The sequence below is a fragment of the Bactrocera dorsalis genome, chromosome 3, assembly GCF_023373825.1.
Source record: "Bactrocera dorsalis isolate Fly_Bdor chromosome 3, ASM2337382v1, whole genome shotgun sequence".
In the NCBI taxonomy this organism is placed as follows: Eukaryota; Metazoa; Arthropoda; class Insecta; order Diptera; family Tephritidae; genus Bactrocera; species Bactrocera dorsalis.
This window is the reverse complement of record NC_064305.1, coordinates 62,303,799-62,326,731: the sequence shown is the minus strand read 5'-3', so window position 1 is coordinate 62,326,731 and position 22,933 is coordinate 62,303,799. Positions and strand designations below refer to the sequence as shown.

At 33.9% G+C, this 22,933-nt stretch overlaps 1 protein-coding gene and 1 long non-coding RNA gene across 5 annotated transcripts in view; one reads left to right on the top strand and one right to left on the bottom strand.

The window, feature by feature from the left end:
* The window catches only part of LOC125777884 (uncharacterized), an 86,892-nt gene extending 86,633 nt beyond the window's left edge, over positions 1-259 (bottom strand). The window contains exon 1 of the long non-coding RNA XR_007422443.1: positions 203-259. This is a non-coding gene — a long non-coding RNA (uncharacterized LOC125777884). The remainder of the gene's footprint in view (positions 1-202) is intronic.
* LOC105224624 (F-box/LRR-repeat protein 20) overlaps positions 1-20,358 on the top strand; it is a 126,978-nt gene extending 106,620 nt beyond the window's left edge. For all 4 annotated transcript variants that reach the window (XM_049453976.1, XM_049453979.1, XM_049453978.1 and 1 more), the window contains 7 exons: positions 6,625-6,708; positions 6,779-6,873; positions 6,947-7,124; positions 16,931-17,119; positions 17,188-17,481; positions 17,573-17,785; positions 19,016-20,358. In XM_049453976.1, the coding sequence (XP_049309933.1) occupies positions 6,625-6,708; positions 6,779-6,873; positions 6,947-7,124; positions 16,931-17,119; positions 17,188-17,481; positions 17,573-17,785; positions 19,016-19,123 (1,161 nt within the window). In that variant the 3' untranslated portion in view covers positions 19,124-20,358. The remainder of the gene's footprint in view (positions 1-6,624; positions 6,709-6,778; positions 6,874-6,946; positions 7,125-16,930; positions 17,120-17,187; positions 17,482-17,572; positions 17,786-19,015) is intronic.
* Positions 20,359-22,933: the final 2,575 nt, after the last annotated feature.

Below are 22,933 nucleotides of genomic sequence, written 5' to 3'. Positions count from 1 at the left end.
ATCTGAAGATTTTAGTTCATCGATGCACTCTTGTCGTGATAATCCACGTCGAAAGTTGTGAAAAATGATCGCACGAAAATGTTCACGAGATGAATTTTTTAATTCCCTGTAAATAAAACAATTCACGATTAAATGACAACACGTTCTGAGTGATGTTTTGCTAAAAAATATCAAACTTTCCAATGGAAATGTCAGATTGCACCTGGCAACACTTAGTGTTGCCTAGTCCAGAAATATATATAGCAGCCTATGTATAGCAGCAAGAAATTAAAAAAACGTTTTTTATTTTATTTTTAAAATAGATGGCAATTTCTTTCCCAAATATTTTCAAGTGAAATATAGCTCACAGGAACGCATCTTCTATTTAATACATATGTAGTAATTTCCCTGTCTTATCAATTTTAAAAATTTTTAAAATGTGCCATCGCGCACATTTAGGAGAAAACCCACATCTCTGGACTTTCTCGACCAATTTTAACCAAATGCGGCAGGTACTTTTACTCTGATATTTCTACATCAAAATGAACGAAATCAGACAAAAACCACGCCTATTTTCCATACAATTTTAAATTCTTTGATTCTTTTACTTTCCAATACACAAATCGAGAAACAATCAATGTATCCGGATAAAAATTTTTCAGAAATAACGTTTTAAAGGTTTTTGGAAATCGCAGGAATATAAAATGTACCCAAACCTAGCTTTTCCTTAGTTGTTAAATTTGTGTTGCAATTCGACTATATTTATAAATTTAATTAGTTAAGTTTTTAAACATGTGGCAACCACCCGCAAAAAAAATTTGCATTGAAACTGAATGACCATATTATTTAAATGTTTTTTTATGTGATTTCGTTACTTTAAAAATTTTAAACAGGTGGCAACACTTCTAAAAGCCTACAAATATCGGAATAAGTGAAACTTAAATCAACTTTTTTTGGGTTTACTTTCTTATATATTAAAAAAATTGAAATTTTATTTTTCATTCTACATATATGAAAAAAAAAATTATTAAATATGTGGCAACTCCTTTGGAAAATATCTTGCAAAAGTCTTTTTCAAACTTATTTAATCGGATGCGTATATTGTTATAATTTGTTTATGTTATAACTTTTATTTAATAAGAATTTTTAAAAGACGGCAACGCTGCTAAATATTTCTAATTTATTTTACTGAAATATCTACAATTATATGACCATATACATATTATAGTTTCTTTACGTTTTCTTGTTTTTGTTAACATTTTCAAACACGTGGCAACCCTTCTTAAATATAAAATATTTATTTTTGAGGTGCTTATTACAACAGTATTTCTCAACATTTCTTCGTTATCCATTTTTTGTTAAAATTTTCAAACAGGTGGCAACCCCTCTGAAGGTGCTTTTTACAACAGTATTTCTCAACATTTCTACGTTTTCCATTTTTTGTTAAAATTTTCAAACAGGTGGCAACCGCTCTCAAATATTATAAATTTGTGTTTGTGATTCTTCTTACTACAACATTATTTCTTAACAGTATTTTAACTGGAAAGTGATATTCTCGATTTTTTAAGCAATCACTTTTACTACTTAAATTCAAGCTTAACTTTTCAATTCCTCGACAACAGAGAACCATTGGAGTTGGAATAGAAATATAAATTACTCAAAGCTTGAACTAAAATCCTTTCAAAGTTTGACTGAAAATTAATCAGGTTGCTTACAGTAACCCTGTATTTACATAAGTTGCTATATACGCTGGTATATAAATAAATAAATATAGTATGTATGTATGTATATAAATACTTCCATCTACACAGCAGTGAGTGTTATTTAATATTATATTTTCAACCAATTTACTGATGATCGTGTGCGCTGTTGGTCTCCCTAATAATTGCATTTCGACAGGAGCAACTGTTGTCGCCACAAAATTGTCATTTCCATTCCGTTGCTACGAATGTACATACATAAGTATATACATATGTAGCTAATAAAATTTGTATTTCACCAAAAATAATCATTACTCCGTAGTTTATTTTTTTTTTTTTATTTTCACTTTTATTTAACTCAGTTGATTGCCCTCAATTTGTACCGTTTTATTTTGTTTAAATGCTGGGTCAGAGGTTTACCGCTATACGAAGCGCCACATCATGATAGCGCAGCTGAGGCGAGCGCACTTTGTTGCTGACTGTGCTAATCGTAATTATTCATTATTGCTCGCTTTTATTGTCTGGCACCTTTGATCCTAGAATATGCGAAAATTAGCAAAGCAAAGATTTTTCGAAAATATATTATATTTCAAGTTATTTTTAGGTCATTTCAATTATTTCATAATTTTAATTGTTATGATGTTGGAAAAAATAAAATTTATGAAATTATTTTATTCCTTTGTGGAAAAAGTTATGATCAATAAATGGAAAGAATTACGCTTTAGACTGGTCAAACACCGTATGTTTTAAATTGATCCCCAGCGACTATTTCCTCTTTCGCAAATTGAAGAAGTGGTTCGCTCTGAAAAATATTTAACTCAAATAAGGAAATCGAGTTAGAAACAAACCATTTTTTTGAAGGTCTCGAATCGATATCGAAATTTTCGAGTTCAGTTATAAAAAATGCATTGCTTTGATGGGGATTATGTCGAACAGTATAAGCCATATTTTCATTTAAAAATTCTATGTTCTTTCATTGATAAGCCAAAGGTGTTTCGGTTTATATAGCAGTTACCAATAGGCAACCTGTTGCACTTCTTTTTTCCGTTATGTTTGAGCGTAAAGTCGTACTCTTTCGCCAGAAACATCCATATTATCCATTTGAAATCAATTTAAGAGAATACCCTGTTATTTTTTTTAAGTTATAGAAACTCGTTATATTTTTTTTCTATTATGCCAGTAGCTTGTTCGTTTCGCTACTCTCTATCCTTGAGTTTTGATTCAAGTGCACACAAAGGTTTGCATGTTCCATTGATTACTCATGTAGCTATTCCATAGACTAAGCTGAGAACAGTTTATCTTATAATTTTCAGCTTAGACAGAGGCACCATATGTTAACAACGATTTCTTGCTAGAAAGTATTCACAAAAAATGTCCAAAACTTTTAAAAATAAATAATTGTCATCTCTTTGACTCTCCTTTTGCCCTTGAAATCTTATCATAAAACATTTATGACTTGGTTTCTCAATTCTGAATTTTCTCAATATTTTAGACAAAAAAATTTCATACAAAAAGTTAATTTATGCACTTCTAGGCTTATCAAATGAAATCACTTTCTTAAAACGTGGTTTCGCTAACACGCAAGTTCTCAAATCTCTGACGCACAGTTGAATCATAGGTCTTGCCTGCACGTAAGGCAAACATTTTTATTTTGATCAAATAATTGCATAATATTTGGTTTTAGCAATCGCCTAATATTAATTAATTATTTATTTTTAAATAAATTATTAATATAATTGATAATAAATGTATTACTGGAAATATGAGAAGGTAGCACAAGTCATCTTAAGTTAAGAAATATAAGTGGTTTATGTCGTATAAATTTGGGTTCACTAATTCCATAGAAATTCGTGCCATAAGTCCGAGCAATGCTTAAAATCGTGGAGACTGTTGATGATATCAAGAACTGAACCTATCAAGCTGCTACCTAGTTATTGTCATTTGATTTTCGTAAAATCCAGGTTTATAAATTCCATAATAAAACCAAATGTTGATCATTGATTCATTCCTTTTGCTTTTGACTCAAATTTATATACTTTTATAGTTGGCCCCATTTACCGTGTGTGGATAAGTTCCGAACGTAATACTTATTCGATACATATATTTCATGATTAGAGAACAAAAACAATTCATTAATTATCGACAATTATTTTTCACACATTAAGAATATACACTGAAACTCTACAAGCGTTTGAACCAATTCTCTTTTTGCCACTCCGATTGAGGTATCTCCAAAACATGCATCAACTCCTTCTTCAGTTGTCGAAAAATGTTGATCTTTTAGTATATTTTTTACATACTGGAATAAAAGTAAGTCATTCGGTGTCAAATCAGGACCACACTCATCAAATCGATGTTTTAAGTACTCAAAAATGCAGTTGCTTCAATTGAGATATCAGAGCTCGCATTGTCATGGTGAAGAGCAATCCGCCTTCGGTTTGATTTCGACTGAAGTCGACTGGCAAACAAATGGCTATTTACCACTCAGATTTTTCCATACTGTTCTGCATTGTTTCAGTGATATTGTTGTGATATGTGCAGTTGTTCCAGAAAACAACAGCAACCATTTGCTTGAAAGTGCTTCTTGTGCGAACAACTTTTGTTAGAAACTGTCGACTGCTAATTACTTTCGGGGTCATTCTTATACCATGCGTCATTCGTCATCTGTCAAGTTGTCATAGACATGTTTCAAAGCACCGTGGTCGTATTTTATTAATTATATTATGTATGTATCTCTCGATCAATCGACATTAGCCTTTTTTGAGCGATCAACAAATTGTGTGGGATCCAAGGTAAACAATTTTTATGATTTTGGACGACCTTCACGAAATTCGCTTTGGAGCGATCTACGACTTCATTTGGATCATTTGGATGTACTATTCTCTGCATAATAAAATAATTTTAACCATGTGCTTAATAAGCTTCTAAAAAATGTTATCTAATAACTACCCAGTACTGTATCTAAAAACAGCTTTGCTTGCCTCCTCTTTTTGCAACGTTGTGAAGTGGTCGTAAAACAGTTATCTTAAAACTATTGTATATCGGTAGACTAAAAAGTTAAGTCGAAAAACGTGTCCGTTCTGTTTTCATCATCAACTCTCTTATCGGTTCAAGGAACTCGTACCAAGTTTCATCCAGATATCTCAAGTTTTAATCAGCACACACTACATACTCTTATCGCGAATATAATAATTTTAATTAATAATTACATTTTTAGTTTGCCCTACATTCGATTGACGTCGAAATTGGCAAGATTATTCTGACATACAAACATATATGTATATAATATACATATATATTGTATAAAACGTCAGTATATTCGTATATTAGAAATTGGTAGATAACGTCTAGGCACAATTTCCAAGTTCAAGTTGAATAGCTCGCACACATCCATACATGCATATAAATCTACACATGCTGTTCATTTGTTTATTTGCCTAGTCGCGTGCGTCTTTGTTTGCGCGTGTGAATTTCAGCGGCAGCGAAAAATTCGTTCTAGATTTGGTCCTTGACAATGAACTTGGAATTGTGACAAGCAAACAAACGAGCAAACAAAAAATTATCAGCAAAAATAATAACAGTGGAATTTTCACACTATTTGGTGAGATTGGACATTGCGTCCATTAAGGGGGGACCTCTAATATAATTGTGCAAAAAGTACCCAATATTTGATATTTTTTTTTTGAAAAAGTAAACGGACTTACACATATGTTTATTCAGGTTTCATCTATATAGTCAGAATTTTTGAGTGTCGGGTGTCAAAAATGGCGGCTCCAGCAAAAGGTGTTTTGAAAACCGACCTCCTCTGCGGGCACGACACAGGTCGCAATTCGTTGTCTACAAGCAGAAAATCAAACGAATCCTAATTCTAACATTCCGTGGAGGCGACCCAACCTAAAAACATGAAAAAATTCGTTATAGAAACAAAATGGCGGCCACTTGAAAATAAAGTATCGTTTTTTCGCATGATTTTTCCACTTTGACCTGTTGTAAAAAATCGTTCATGATCAAAATATTGCGATTTTGTAGGTTACAGCGCTGGAGAATTTTGTCTTCTTTTAGGCGGGCAAAACGCGAATATAATTGGTTGAATGCTTCAAAAACGAGAATGCCAGCAGATTCGAAAAATCTTGTTTCGAGGAAACGCGTGTCAAAGTTTCAAAGCGTCCGTCAATGCTCAGGACATAGGTCCGGTCAAAGTCGTGCTGCGACGGAACTAATTCACGGATCGAAAAAACAATTTACCAACATATTCTAGACAATTTAAGCCTTCGATTTGTGCAATAAAAAATATATTTTTTAAAGATTTTTTAAAATAGGACCCCCTTAATAGATCAAAGATTAATTTCTGAATTATACTACTGATATTTTTGTGTTATCAGAAAATACAAAGTACTATTTTTATTCTTTTTTTTTTTGAATATTTTGCAGCGTTTCTAGTAGAAATCCTGAATTTTATTTATTGTCTTATAAGTTTGGTGTGTGTTAATTTTAATAATCGTATTTAGCATTTTTTTTTCATATATCTTTTGGCAAAAAACACTATGACTCCATCTCAAGATAAGCTCACAACGATACGATTGGTTTTCTCATCGCTTTGGTTAAAGTCTCAAACTTCTAATCCTATAAAATTAAAGATTTCTCCAATCGCTTTTAACTGATGACAATTGTGTCCAGAAATATTTTTAATTGTAAGTTTTTTTAACCCTCAACTGGTGTTTTTTATACGCTTGCTATATTGAGTTCTCCACGAGATTTATAACACGCAAGGAAACGTCGGAGACCCTTTAAAGTATTTATAATACCATATACTATGAAGATTTGCTACTGATTTTTTCATATTTATTTGAATTCATATTTAATATTTTTTATCTAATTATTATTTATGCATTTTCGTTGTTAAATATATTTAAAATTTATTAAATTATTTTTATTTTATTTACAGGTCTGCAAATATTGGAATGTGTTGGCCTTGGATGGATCAAGTTGGCAAAAAATCAATTTGTTTGATTTTCAACGTGACATCGAGGTGAGTAAATATCGTGTAAAAACTTCAATTCTAGCCTAAAAGTGAAATTAATTTCAATTTTTTGTCGCAGGGTCCAGTTATTGAAAATATATCCCAACGATGTGGTGGCTTTTTGAAATTCCTTTCATTGCGCGGCTGTCAATCAGTTGTTGATAAATCAATAAGGTAATCGAAAAAATTAATTTTTCTATTATTTTCCACAAATTTTTTCTAATACATTTCTATTATACTTTTATAGAACATTAGCATTTCACTGCCCCAACATAGAAAACTTGGACTTATCCGAATGCAAGAAGATCACCGATATATCGACACAGTCAATAAGCAAAAACTGTGTACGATTAGCAGCAATCAATTTGCAATCGTGCTCTAATATAACCGATGATAGTTTAAAATATATATCGGATGGTTGTCCGGTAAGTATCTGACTAAATTAAGTTTCCATTTTGTTAAGTGCGTAAAATATGCATTTCAAAGATGATCCATTTTAAGGTTCCCTACTTTTTTAAAGAAAAACATAGAAAATTAAAATTTAATTATGAAAATTATTTCTTTCAAAAGTTTGCCGAATGACGGCAAATGGCGAATAAGACGCGTTATGTTTTGCTCCAAAGCCTGCATCGAAGCGGGATTGCCCGCATAGACTTTAGACTTTACATATCCTTACAGGAAAAAATGTAACAGTGTGATATCACACGATCTTGGTGACTCAAAACGTGGAATTATCTGCTCACCGAAGTGTTCTCTCAATAAATCTATTGATTGATGCGATGTGTGGAAAGTGGCGCCGTCCGCCGTCTTGTTGAAACCAAATGTCACCTAGATCACGAGCTTCAATTTCAGGCATCAAATATGCGGTTACCATGGCCAGGTAACGGTCTTCATTGATGGTTACGTTTTTATCGTCATCATATATATGGATCGATAATTCCACCGTCCCACAAACCACACCGAACTGTGTTTTTTTTTCTGGATGAAATGGCAGCTCTTGAATCTCTTCATGTCCCAATGAAAAGAATTTTGCTTTTTTTACATAACCATTGAGCCAGAAATGGGCCTCATCGCTGAACAAAATTTGGCTGGAAAACTTGGGTCTTCTTGAAACTTTTCAAGAGGGCATAGAGCGAAGCGCTGTCGCTTCGGAAGGTCGACCGGTTTCAGTTCTGGCAATCTTGTATTTTTTACGCTTTCAATATAAGATCTCGATGTAAAATACGCCAAGTCGGTCCTTACGTCGGTCTGAGTTGCTGAGAACGTCGCCGAATCGACTCTCCACTCCACGGTCCTCGTGTACAGTCTCAGCTACGGCTGCTATATTTTCTTCACTGCGTGCTGGACGAGGTCTATTCGGTCGAATATTACAATAATACAAGATGGGTTTGAAAATGGATGATGGTGTTGCGAATAGAAAACGTTCAGTAGGCCGATTATGTTGACCATAAGTTGGGCAAGCGAAACATATTCTTTACAGAACGCGAATTTTCGTATTAAAGTGATTGAAAAAAGTACCTCTACTTGGATCACCTGTTATTAATATCCGTTGTTATGCTTCATCAAATATTTCTCGTAGATAAAAATGAAATTTAACAGGTACTTCAATTTTATTTCATCAATTCTAAAAAGCTTATACTAAAGAGCTTATATATGTGTCTTCGGCCAAATTCTATTTCTCTGACTTTTCATTCATAAGCTGCATAAATATGCACATATATACTGTATATGTATATACATAAGTACGTATGTTATTTTCGCCTTGTCTCTTTTTTCCGACATTCATTGATTAAACAATTAAATTTCGTGGTTCAAGAGTGAGAGTTAAGCCATGCTCCCTGCGTTTTGTTGCGCTCTCTCTTTACCAATGCTAAATTTACCGTTTCAAGAACCTGCTAATTTTAGTATTTTCATTCAATGAGCACTTTAAACGCTCCCACATCAAACCACGATTCCCTCAACTAATGCTAAGCTCTGCTAAAATTGCTTGTCAAGTAGCGTATATTACAACAATAACAGAGAGCTGCATTTCTGCAAGCGCTGCGAAATTCTTCACCCTTGCTGACAAGGATATCTAAAGAGCGCGCACTGTTAGGCCTACAGTAATCCGAAAAACTCACTTTATTGTGTCAACTATTTCGCCTTTCACAATTTTACTCTCAGAAAAACGAGCTCTGTGCGCTTCTGTCCTTATATTCTCTCTCTCTCTCTCTCTCTCGAAAACCTGCGCTCCACACAGTTCTCTCTGTTTATGTACAATTTGCTTGCATGTCCTTGCCCATTCAGTTTCGTAATAAACAAATAAATTTAGGCCAAGAAGAGTGCACTAACACATATACACGCGTGTATACATATATGCGAACACACACATTTGCATAGACGCAAATGCTCATTCATTTAAAGTTTTTTTGACACTTTTAACCTCCACCCATTAGTGCTTGGCATACATACATACCCATACATAGTTACTTATTTGGTTATTTCACACTGTCAGCAGTGCCACTGGCTTCGTAGGCATTTCTCCAAAATGCACACAAGAATTCGCACATACGCACTTATGCACACACACACGTATATGAATATTCAACTATGTTGCCACATAGGCTCTGCATTTCGCATTCTCAGACATTTGGCATACCACCGCAGGCATACATATAAAATTGTTGGCCTACTTTAAGGCGCTTTGGCTATTTTTATTTTTTCAACCCCACACTCAACTGCTGCAGCATAACTTTTTTGCCTACACATGCATGTATATGCGTGTGTTTTGTTTTTGTTGTTGTTGTATGTTGCTATTTTTGTTGTACTTCTCTGCCTACGCTTTTCACGCAGTGAGTTCATGTTCATGCCATGTTACGGCATGTGTTGTCTGCATATATGCATATACATATGTACACGTGTAAATATTTACATATTTGCATTTGTATGGGTGTTGCATATTTTAGAATTTTGCTGGCTGTTGGTGTGGTTGTAACTTGTGGGGTTTTTAAATTGTTCTAAAAATTTTGGATTTTTTTTGGCTTACTGTCGTCTCTAGTAAGGCGGTAAGAGTTGGTTAATTGGCATTAGCTTAAATTATGTCAGCATCTGCGTATGTGTGCGTGTGACATTAACGAAAATATGTAGAATGAGTTCTGGATTGGTCGTCTTCTATATTTAGAATTTTTTTTTAATGATTTTCGTTAATTAAAGACTTGATTTGATTATTTGTGATTAAACGATACTGTTTTATGAGAGAAAAAAGTCATCTTTGCATAAATATGTATAAGTATATCGTCAAAAATGTGCACGGCCGGCTTAATCCTCTTTTCACAAAGAGATTTCATTCTGTTGATTGGACTTTCAAACTTATTTCTCATTTTTTGTATATTGTCTCGTAGAGTAGAGGTCCTTCCTGTTCCTGGCCGAATTTTTGGTATTTCCCAACGTCAATTTACACAGCTGTATTAGTTTTGCGGGGATACCAAATTCAAACTTGGCAGCATAAAGGCAACCCCTTTTCGCGCTGTCAAAAGCACCTTTGAAATCGACGAAGAGTTGGTGTGTGTTGGTGCTCTTTTCACGGTTTTTTTTCTTTTCATTGGTAATGTTTTTTACGTGGCGGGTCCCAAACCTAGCGCACAACCATGGGACGGTTTGCTTTCTCACTTTAGCTCGCCTTCAAAATAATATTCTTTGGCTATCCAGAGGATACTTGCCTTAAGACCGAAAGTCGTAAGCTGCCAGAGCCATACGTAAAAGAATTATTACTAATTATCATTTCACTCAGATACACTGAGTAACTCTTAAAGTTGAGGCCACTGACTCCGAATTTCAGTAGTAAATTTCTTTCTTAATGTATTCAATAAAAATGATTCCGTGCGCATCCTAAAATACAGACGCCATAACTCAGCCGATTTTCACGCAATGGAGCCGGTTTATCGTATGCAGTCCACTCGGGTGACTGTGGATTGGAATTCAAAGTGAATTATGGGCCCATGTTTCATCCATTCTCACATAAAGAAGCAAAAACTCGGGTTTTCTTACACGTAAACATCTCCAAAAACTGCTCCGAATCAAGAACTCGTCGTTTCAAATTTTTATACGCGTCCTTTGAAGGTTACGGCTAACTAAAAATTAATTTAATTCTATTGAGCGTTATTGGAGAGACATTTCGAACGTTATCTTTTGGCCGTAGCTACGGTCCGAAAAGAGTATTTTATATATATAAAGAATTATCTGACGGTGTGACATCACATGATCTTGGTCGCCAATCGACCGGCCCAAAACTTGAAATCATATTTTCACCAAAGTATTCTCTCAATAAATCCATTGCTTAATGCAATATGTGGAAATTGGCGCCTTCTTGTTGAAACCAAATGTCGCCGAGATTACGAGCTTCAATTTCAGGCATCAAATATTCAGTTATCATGGCGCTATAACGGTCGCTATTGACGTTTACGTTCTCATCGACATCATTTTTGAAGAAATATGGCCCGATGATTCCACCAGTCCACAAACCACCCCAAACCGTTGTTTTTTTTAGATCAAATGGCAGCTCTTGAATCTATTCATGTCGCTCTTCGTTCCAAATGCAGCAATTTTGCTTGTGTACATACCAAGTGGTTGAGAAATGAGCCTTATCGCCGAACAAAATTTGGCTTAAGACAATACTGAACAAAAATAACATGACAGCTTGACACGATTCGCGCTTGATCTGTAAAAAAAGGCTATGTAGAATGAGTAAAGTAACTTTACTTGGATCACCCGTTAGTACATATGTGATCTAAATCGTATGAAATCGGATGGCTATAAGTATGTTAATCTGGCTTTTTCTTATGAATTTTATTTTGTATTTTTCAGATTTTTTTTTAATTGCGCGAATTTGAATAAATTTGTGTATTGTTGATATATGTATATATATAATCTGCCGAAATCGCCTGTATACAATTTACATATATATGTACATGGTATATGCCTCAATATTTGGTTGAAGCTCTACCAAATGACCTTGCACATGCAACCATGCGGCCAAAGCAGTTTGTATGTAGTTCAAATGTTTTACGTAGCGCATACATTCATACATACATCTATACATATGTATAGAAGTGATATATAATCTTGTTCTCATTGCATTGGCCCAATTTTGAGCTCCAGTACATAGACGCATTTATACATATACATACATATATGTTGCTTATATACTTGTATTTAGTTCAACAATATGTACACAAAACCTATAATATAGATCTATATTAGCATATACATATATGTACATAAGTTATATATGTAACGAGTGATTTTTTTGAGGTTAGGATTTTCATGCATTAGTATTTGACAGATCACGTGGGATTTCAGACATGGTGTCAAAGAGAAAGATGCTCAGTATGCTTTGAAATTTCATCATGAATAGACTTACTAACGCTTGCAAATCATTGAATTTTATTACCAAAATCAGTGTTCGGTTCGAAATGTTTTTATCGACAAATTTTGTTCAGCGATGAGGCTCATTTCTGGTTGAATGGCTACGTAAATAAGCAAAATTGCCGCATTTGGGGTGAAGAGCAACCAGAAGCCGTTCAAGAACTGCCCATGCATCCCGAAAAATGCACTGTTTGGTGTGGTTTGTACGCTGGTGGAATCATTGGACCGTATTTTTTCAAAGATGCTGTTGGACGCAACGTTACGGTGAATGGCGATCGCTATCGTTCGATGCTAACAAACTTTTTGTTGCCAAAAATGGAAGAACTGAACTTGGTTGACATGTGGTTTCAACAAGATGGCGCTACATGCCACACAGCTCGCGATTCTATGGCCATTTTGAGGGAAAACTTCGGACAACAATTCATCTCAAGAAATGGACCCGTAAGTTGGCCACCAAGATCATGCGATTTAACGCCTTTAGACTATTTTTTGTGGGGCTACGTCAAGTCTAAAGTCTACAGAAATAAGCCAGCAACTATTCCAGCTTTGGAAGACAACATTTCCGAAGAAATTCGGGCTATTCCGGCCGAAATGCTCGAAAAAGTTGCCCAAAATTGGACTTTCCGAATGGACCACCTAAGACGCAGCCGCGGTCAACATTTAAATGAAATTATCTTCAAAAAGTAAATGTCTTGAACCAATCTAACGTTTCAAATAAAGAACCGATGAGATTTTGCAAATTTTATGCGTTTTTTTTTTTAAAAAAGTTATCAAGCTCTTAAAAAATCACCCTTTATATGAAAATACAAAAGTATATACATACATATATATACATATATACATACATACCTATATAGACATTTAATGTTTATATAAAGACCATTTTGATACAAATATTGGGGATAAATAAAAAAAACGAATTTTGAAAAGTAGCCCTTATGATATTATACGAAATAAAGTATAATATAAATATAATAAAATTTATTTTATTTTTTTTTTGTGCGAATTCGAATTAAGAAGTTATCTAAGTTTCCTCGGGTACAAAAAATGTATTTTTGCAATAATTTTTTTCTTATATAAAAAATGAAATATTTTATTAAAATTTTTTTTACTGCTATAAACATACGATATTAACAGAAAGTTCTGAAATTTTTGCAAAAAAATATTGTAAACTCGGCCATTGCAACACCATTTCCGGTGACCCCTCGGAAACAAGATGCGCTCACGTTGACAAGATAACTCCTTACAGGATCACTACTAAAGTGAAAAAATACGTGTTTTAGTTAAAACCTTAACATAGAACCTGAACGAGGGAGAAATAACTGAAAATTGGATTTTTGGCAGACATTTTTACAAAAAAATAAAAATTTCAGCGAAAATTTCCCGAAATTTTTTTAGTTTTAATCGAAATTATCCTTCGCCCAAGCCTTTAAAAATTGTATCTGAAAGACCTGTGTAAATTTTCATGAAGATCGATTGAATAGTTCTCGAGAAATCTTGCCAACCGACTTAAAAGACACAGTTTCGAGAAAAACGCGTTTGACGACAGCGCATTTAGCCTAGCTAGCCTCGAGCGCACAAGTCCTCAAGGCTTTATCTTCGAAACTATTACTCGGCTTAATTTGAAAATTTAGAACAATATTATTATAATATTAACAGATATCAGTAAGACAATAAAAAATTTAATTTTTTGAAACCCGTAAATCAATGTAACCCCTTAAAAATATTCAATATACGCTCATTTCGATCTTCGTGTAATAATAATAAAATTATGACCAACCATTCAATTCAATATAAATGGTGATCAACAATTCATCGAAAAATGTCAGATGATATTACATGCATATACTACATTTTTAATATTATGGCATACTGTTAGGCTCACAATCAACCAATTCAGCTATGCCAAACGCCTAAATGTAGGCAATGAAAATGTTTCTCGCTACCATTTTCAACTTCTTCAACATTACAAATATTCGAAATTATTTATTTTATTTTTCTTTTTTCGCATACTTACATACATACTCATGACTCTGCCCATCAATGAATATATGCACTTTATAATGCAATCAACTGGGGTTACACGCTGATGTGCTTGGCATTGCAGTAGGCTGTGTCATAAGACAAGGCGCGCACGCAAAGAGGAGCCAACATTTCGGAACAGCGCCAGCTCAATGTCCTTCGCGTAGGCTGCTTGGGCACATAATGTGTAGATAAGCACATATATGTGCAGAAATATATACATATGTATGTATGTATGTCCATATGTATTTATATATGTACATACATACATATATCTATAAGTATGTATGCATGGCTGTATAATTGAATGGCAGCTTCCATGGGTTTATATATAGTTGCCCCACATTTGCCACAGCCATGGTCCCGTTATGCACATAAGTGTCATTCATGGTATATACTTTTGCGTATATACCGCTATATGTGCTATATATGTACGTTTAGCTGTGTGCTTCTTGGTTATGAAAAGATTTTCACTTTCATGACAGCATACATACCTACAAACGTTTATAAATATTAATGTGTGCATTCATTTCTACGTATGTATTGTTGTATATGCGAATGGATAGTCCATATTTCCTTCCTCCTTTTTTGTGTGCTTCCTTTTATATCATTTTCCGCCTACTTTTTCTTTTGTAAATGCTTTCCATTGTGAATAACTGCCTTGCATATCAACAGTTGTTGCTATTCTTGGATATTTTGTTATTGTTATTGTTGTTATTATTATAATGTATACATACCTATACATATACGTATATAGTCATCCTGCTGCATGGCAATCTTCCTCTGCGCTTCGTCCACTGTCGCTTTCACCTACTTTCCCTTCGCTGGTTGCGGAGTGTTCAAGGCCAACGGGCTAAGCGACCATTCTTCGCGCCGCGACATCAAGCAACTAAACAAATGCATTCCAATGCTCCCACTCATGGTGACAACAAAAATGCAGTTGGCGTGGTGTAGAGGGTTAGTGCATAGCTGGCAGCGTTATTGGCGACCAGCTCAATTGGTTTTTCGATATCCGCGCGTGTCTTGTAAGTACACCCTGGTTTGTAGTGAAATAGACATGCATTTGTTGGGATCAATAATGGACTTTACTGCATTTATATGCGATTGTGTTGCCGCTGGTCGGCAATTTTCTCATATTGCATTTAATTGTCACGCCTCTTTCCCTGTCATTCATTTTCTGGTTTATCTTGCTGCAAACTGTCACTGTGTGAAAACAGCTGATTTCCGTTATGCTGTTTTGGTGCTTGCTGGTGCGATTTAGCCGAGTCATTGTATACTTTTGGATGTGATATTTTGGAAAAAAAAAACAAATATGTTGAGTGAAGGGAGAATCGACCCCGACATATCAAATGTACATACATATGTCCAGCATGCATACGTCCGCATGACTCTAACCACCTCTTTGCATACCCACCTAATCCTACATATCGGACACTCCACTCCTTATAGTCCGACACCGTCGAAGCAGCGCACTTTCTGGGCTTACCGTAGGATAACCTCGATGACAACTTATCTGAAGCTTACCACCCTAACGGGGACTAGATAACCGTTACAACAACAACAAATGTCGGGTTTAAGTAACCGGCACGGACCCAGATTTTTATACGATCAAGGACTGTCAAGTCGGCAACATTCCTCGAAATTAGTTCAGGATTTTTTACTGCAGCTACAACAAAAACAATATACTACTGAAAACGGAAAGAAAATTGTTGATGTTGTTGCTGTAGCGGATGAGAATATTTCTGCAATAATTTTAAGGAATGCTGCCGAGTCGACCGATTCTTCGATCGCATAAAAATGCAGATTTGTACCGCTTGACGTAGACCCGAACTTGGAAAACTATCGTGGGAAAGTTATCAAAATTTGAAAGCATTATCTATTATCGCTAGTAGTGAACACTGTACTCTTAGTAACGACCTCCATGTACGTTTTCGGCTCGGTTATGCCGTTTCTATTGTCATTTGAAGCCTTCAAGTCTTCGTTGATAGCGTTTAGTTTGTGTTGTTCTCCTGAAATATTTGTGATCTTGACTTTATCGTTTCGAAAGGAAACCCGGAATGTCCTCTTCGCTTAGGTTTCCCTATTATGATACGTGTTCGGTCGAGGCTAGAATCATAGAAGTGTGATCCACTTGGAGGAGTTAATTTTACTAACAAAAATATATATGCCCTTGAGTGTTTGCTTTGAAATTGTAACCTAAAATGTGTAAAACGATGCTCATATCTAAATATCTTCTTGTCGATACAAATGTGGACAAGGAGAATTCGTTGGAGAAGAGGCGGAGTGAGCTTATTGATTGTTTTCTCGGATGGGTAGATGCTAGAATCTCTGAAAACTGCTTAGACGATGAGCTTCCCTCTTACGTCGCAATGGGTCTTGCATTCCCATTGTCATATTCCGTTCTATAACTGGACCTAGTGGCCTCGCGGTCACTTAGTAGGCGTAGGTTGATGACAAAACAGTAGCTCTAACCTAAAAATTAAAATCGAAATTCCGGTCGCAAGATAAAATGAAGGTACGCCACTTCTAACAAAAGAAGGCTTCATGTAATTTCTACGATAATTTCAAGACTTTCTAGGTAGGTTTAGGTTTTCGTCTTTTAAAAGGCAGAACCTTTTCAGTTGAGAACTCACAAATGTGGATGTTTAAAATGTAATATTAACAGTCAACTTGGAATATCGTTTAGAAAGCACTGTTACTCCGACATTTTTGAACCTAACCTATTTAAATATTCTCTCAATACTCATCATCTCCGTAATTATTCACTTTATTGATAAATATTCTCATCATTTTCTCGCCTTTTCAGAACTTACTTGAAATCAACATTTCATGGTGTCATTTAATCTCAGAGAATGGCGTTGAGGCCTTGGCGCGCGGCTGCAAAAAGCTGCGCAAATTCTGCAGCAAAGGTTGTAAACAAGTCAATGACAATGCCATCACCTGCCTGGCTAAATTCTGTCACGACCTAATGGTGCTCAATTTACACAGCTGTGAGGTATATAACAATATGTAATACAACAACAATGCCAGAAATTACAACAAATTACTATTTTCTTTCTACAGACAGTCACCGATGCCTCGATACGACAGATCGCCGCCAACTGTCCTAAATTACAAAAGCTTTGCGTTTCAAAATGCGTCGAACTCTCCGATCTCACGCTAATGGCTCTCTCACAGAATAATCCATTGCTGAATACGCTTGAAGCATCTGGCTGTCGTAATTTCACCGATATCGGTTTCCAGGCCTTGGGCAAGAATTGCAAATACTTGGAACGTATGGACTTGGAGGAGTGCAATCAAATAACCGATTTGACGTTGGCGCATTTGGCAACCGGTTGTCCCAGTTTAGAGAAACTGGTAGGCATGCGCTGCAAGAGGCGCCATTTCTGAAGATTAGATTTTCTATGTATTTTCTCTTATATTCGTGTTCGTTTTTGTATTCGTACAGACTTTGTCGCATTGTGAGCTTATCACTGACGATGGAATACGTCAGCTGGCGGCTGGTAGTTGTGCAGCTGAGAGTTTATCCGTCCTCGAATTGGATAATTGTCCATTAATCACCGATCGTACATTAGAGCATTTAGTATCTTGTCACAATTTACAAAGAATCGAGCTATTCGACTGCCAAATGATATCGAGAGCAGCAATACGAAAATTAAAGGTATGTACAAAATCCGATTTGGACATTTAATATAGTGTTAGAGATGGTGATTTCATGTGGACTAACTAAATATTCTAATATCCGGCATTCTGAATGGAAAATTCAGGTTTGGGAATGCTCAGGATCAAAAGTTATTAAAATACTAAATATAGTATATAGCAATATTGCATTCGCTTACAGAAAGGTGGGAAAGGGATAAGGGAAAGGGACGCTGGAATAAGTGTCTATACGGATGGTTCCAAATTACGTGGCCGAATGGGAGGTGGTAGCTTTTCAGTAGACCACTGCAGTGTCTTCCAAACGGCAATCACAGCAATTAAAAAAATGCTTCTTGTTCTGACAAAGAGTGTGCTCACAGCAATTTAATCTAAATGGATTTAAAATTACTAAAGTGTCTTCTAGCCTTAACAGATGGGCTAAGTTCCAACATAGCTCTCAAAATTTTAGGAAGTTAGTGGCATTTCGTTGGCAATATTGCTAATAATTTGCTGCTGTATTATATTGTGAATAAAAATAGCCAGCTGTCTATCACTCATAAATTTAGATCTGATTAAGGGCACAGTTATGCGGTATTAACGCTACCGTCTGTCTAGGCTATTAGGGTCTAATCAAAAATAGTAAAAAGTGCCTCGATCTCTTTGTGGATTTAAACCTGCAATAGGTTCCAGATCATAGTGATATTTCTGATAACAGTGAAGCCGACGAACTAGCCAGAACATTTACACTCTAAAAAAGAGTAAATTTGTATGCCTCTGGCTACTTGTAGACATTTAAGAGATACAGCGGAGTCTCGTTCGACTAAATCCCTAACTTGCTCAACTTGCACTGTCTCATTGAAGTGTGATGGTGTCCGAGTTTTTAGCTAAACACGAAATTAGTCAGTTAGTCATCGCTCATCCACCACATTCGCCTTGATTTGGATCCGTGCGACTTTTTCCGATTTTCGTAACTTAAAAATCCGCTTTGGTGAACGTGCCATGAGTCCATTGTCACAATATATAAAAATCGCTGTACAAACCGCTTGGATCAGCTGGTGAATGCACACTAATTGGCATGAGATAATGAGATCAAACTTCACACCAATATACAAGAAATATTTATCGATTTATCGATATTTCTTACTTTTAAAATAGGCGATACTTTCTAAGCATACTAGTTTAAACTAAGTGATCAAACTAATTTAATTCAATAACCTTTAATTATTATTGTTGTTGTTGTAATCTTTTGCAGAATCATCTACCAAATATTAAGGTACACGCCTATTTCGCACCAGTTACACCGCCACCAGTTACAACTGGACATCGCCCACGGTATTGTCGCTGTTGTGAGATTCTCTGAGATTCGGCCATCGGCTTCGCCAGGAAATTCTTGTGCAAGGGCCCTACTGACTGATGTTTGTATATATTTACTAGCACATTTCTAATTGTTTTGACGATCATTATGACATCGCTAACACTCATGTATCTCTTCTCGATGATTTACTATGTTTTTTGAAAAATAACCAAAAACAACAAAATGACAACATGTATATGTATGAAAACGACAACAACAACAACAACAACAATTATAATACTATAACAACAAACACGAGCAAAATTGCAAATTGTATGTACATACATAAACTACTTACGTGAGAGAAATTCTTAAGCTCAGACAAATTTAAATATTTTGTGCAGACAAAAAAGGCAAAAGAACGAATGCTAAAATATATATTTATATGTGAAATAAAAACAAAATTGTAAACAGTATGCATTAGAAGAAAACGAAACAAGGCTTGCAAATATATATTTGATTTTAAGAAGTGATAAGGCACGACATACACATACACACACACACACACATATGTACATACATATTTACATAAATTAGAAGTGACAAAAGATTTTTTAACGAAATTCTAAAATTAAAATAAAAAATGCACAAAGCGAAATTAAACAAAATCAAGACTAAACGTTTAAAGCGAACCAAAAAAAAATCTTAAAAACACATGTATGTATTTAATTGATTGAAATTTTAGGAAGCTGTTACACTTAAGTTGACAAGCAAAATCCAGGAAAAATTAATGAAATTAATTAAAAGGCTTTTTTGCGTATAACGCTTGGCAATTACTATTTTGCACACACGCACACACACATACATGTATACAGAAATTTTTTTCAATGTTTTTGTGCAAACGGAAAATCGAGTATTAGGACCAGAAGCAATATACAGTTGTACATATAGAGCGTGCGAAAGCAGTTATGAGAAGTTATAGACGATACGGCTGGAGTTTAATGATTTGGGGAAATTGTTTTGTGATTTTATGCGATTTTGCCTGTAATTATACACATACACATGCATACTGAGAATTATATTTTGTGTTTTGTTGTTGTTCCTCAATGTAAATTTTAATTTTTCTGTTACATGTTTTAGTCGAAAGCGAGATTTTATATATACACACATACATTTATATATACATACATACATACATACTATGCATACGATATTTTATTTTTTATACATACGAAAGTTGCGAAAATGCACATACATACATACAAACATATGGAAATTATATAGTAATATATGAAAACATATGTAAATTTTAACGGCGCTCCTCATGTTGGAGCATAAATATGTAAATAACAAATTAAAAATCACTTACATGCAGTTGTACACGGGTGCATGGCGTTGCGCCCATTGCGCTGCGAGTCAAAAACGCTTGCCACTTTGCAGTTAAGCGGGTGCAGCACCATATACATACATACGTATGTACTGCTTTGTATTGCATTAAGAAATTGTATGACGTTGCATACATTTAGGATAGAAGCAGTTTGGAAATTGGCTCATTTTTTGAAACAGACGCATAGATATTTAGTGGATCACAACTTGTTTGCTGCTAGGAAATTTACTTTAACGCTGAAAAAACTATGTCTGTACGAAGCATATACATACATACATTTTTTTATAAATTTGATTTTTTTTAATATATTTTTTTAAAATATTTTTTTTAATATTTTTTTTAATATTTTTTTTTAATTTTTTTTTTTAATTTTTTTTTTTAATATTATATCTAATTTCATAAATGATTACTGATCATGTTGAGGCATCTTAAATTTTCATTTCAATTACTTTTCAACTTAAATTAATTGGAAACACAAAAGTGCTGACTTTAATTGTTGTGAAATATTTATAACAAGCAAATTTTTTGTTTCAAAATTTCACGCATATAACTTCGTCTTCAAAGCTACTAGATAGTTAAGTTCTTATAAATTTCGATATTTACTTGAAAATATTCATATAAATTATTTAAGAAATGTGTGCTGTTAATCATTTTCATAATAATTTAATCAATTCTCTATATTATAGCAAAATATTAATATTTCTAAATTTTCTATTGTGTTAAACCAAATGCTCATGCTATCGTGAATGGTTCTGTAATGACAACAGCTGTTTGTAATTTAAAATTGTTTGTTTACATTTCTAAGATCTTTTATTTAAATCATTCGGTTTATAAATATTCATGCAATTTGATAGAATTGAGAAATCATTTAGTGAAAGTAAAAGTGATGTGAAAGTGATATTTTAGTAAAATGCATTGGAAGCACGAAAAAAAATTATGAAATATTTACCTCTTGGGAGGGAAGGTCAAATGTGCTATAGTTCAAACTGATATATTAATGCAGTTACATCTTCAAGTTTTATTTAAATTATTAATTTATGTGTCAATTTTATTATAAGATTTGAGGCGTAGTCAGCAACGTGAAAAATTACAATTTTATATATTTTTTTGCCAGTAAATTGTTTTTATTTTTTAAAAATAAAAATATAGCAGCATATATTTCGACTTGACTGAAATTAAAAAAATAATAATTTTGGAATTAAAGTATATTTGTATTAGTCTAGTTACAACTAAATTTGCCTGCAGTGACCATTATTAACTTTATAAAATAATCTAAAATCAATCGGACAAAACAAAAAATTTATTAACAAATAATCTAGTGTCTGATCGCACCTTTTTTTATTAACAAAACCGGAAAGGATTCAGGAATTTTTTTTCCAGATTTTTGGAAAAAACCAACTATTAATTTTTTATAATAAATCGGGAATCTTTCGATAAAGCACTAATTTTTAATGTTAAAAAAAACGGAGGAATTTTATTGAAGTCTACAGAGCCGTTTTCGACAGTGGTCCTTTTTTTGAAGCGTCTCAGAGAGGTGAGAAGCCTTTGCTTCTGCCAATATTTATTGCTGAAATTGCGCACCCTCCGTTTGTTCAAAACTTTTCAAATAAAATACAATAGAAATACAAGCGAAAATCAATTGGGGAGGATACTTACAATATTTAAATCTTAATTTTCAATTTTAGTATTATGGTTCACTTTTTAAACCATACAAATTCATTCTTTGATCACATTCTTTAAAATTGAAATTCATTATCAATAGTCAGCACTTTCCAAGTAACGTTAATTGGATTTTTAAAGCTTATACATATAATATGTAATATTTTTAATTCGGAAACATTTTTTTTTTTTTTCAAAACAATAATTAAAGCTTCAAATCTATGCACTACACACTCACCTCTACATATAAACATAGGCATAACAACTCTTGTCAAATGTCATATTTGTAGATTTACTTACATACATACATACATATATATGTATTAGATTTATATTTTAACAATTGGCAGGCGAGCAACGAAAAGTGATTATTAGAAAGAAATTATGTGATAAATTTATGTAAAGAATACGTTCTTAATAATTGTTTTTCAATATTTGTATAAATATCTAAACAAAAAGAACAAAACCAGAGCAAACACTTCAAATATAATTTGCTAAAACAAAAGCCTTTGGATAAGTGTGAACTATATTTTTTCGAAATAAACACCGCGATACACAGCAAAGAATATATAAAGAAAATTATAAAAAAAGAAATTAACAAAGTTATGAAAGTAACAAGCGAAAAACTCAACAAACCTAGGGCGCTCACAAAAAGGGGAAGCAAATAAAATATAACAAATACAATACAATAGAACTACAAGCGAAAATCAATTGGGAAGAACACTTACAATATAAAATATGTAATAAAAAATAGCGAAAAGAAAAACAAACGTAAATAGCGATAAACAATAAAACAAAAACAATATACAATAAATGCAAAGCAAAAAGAA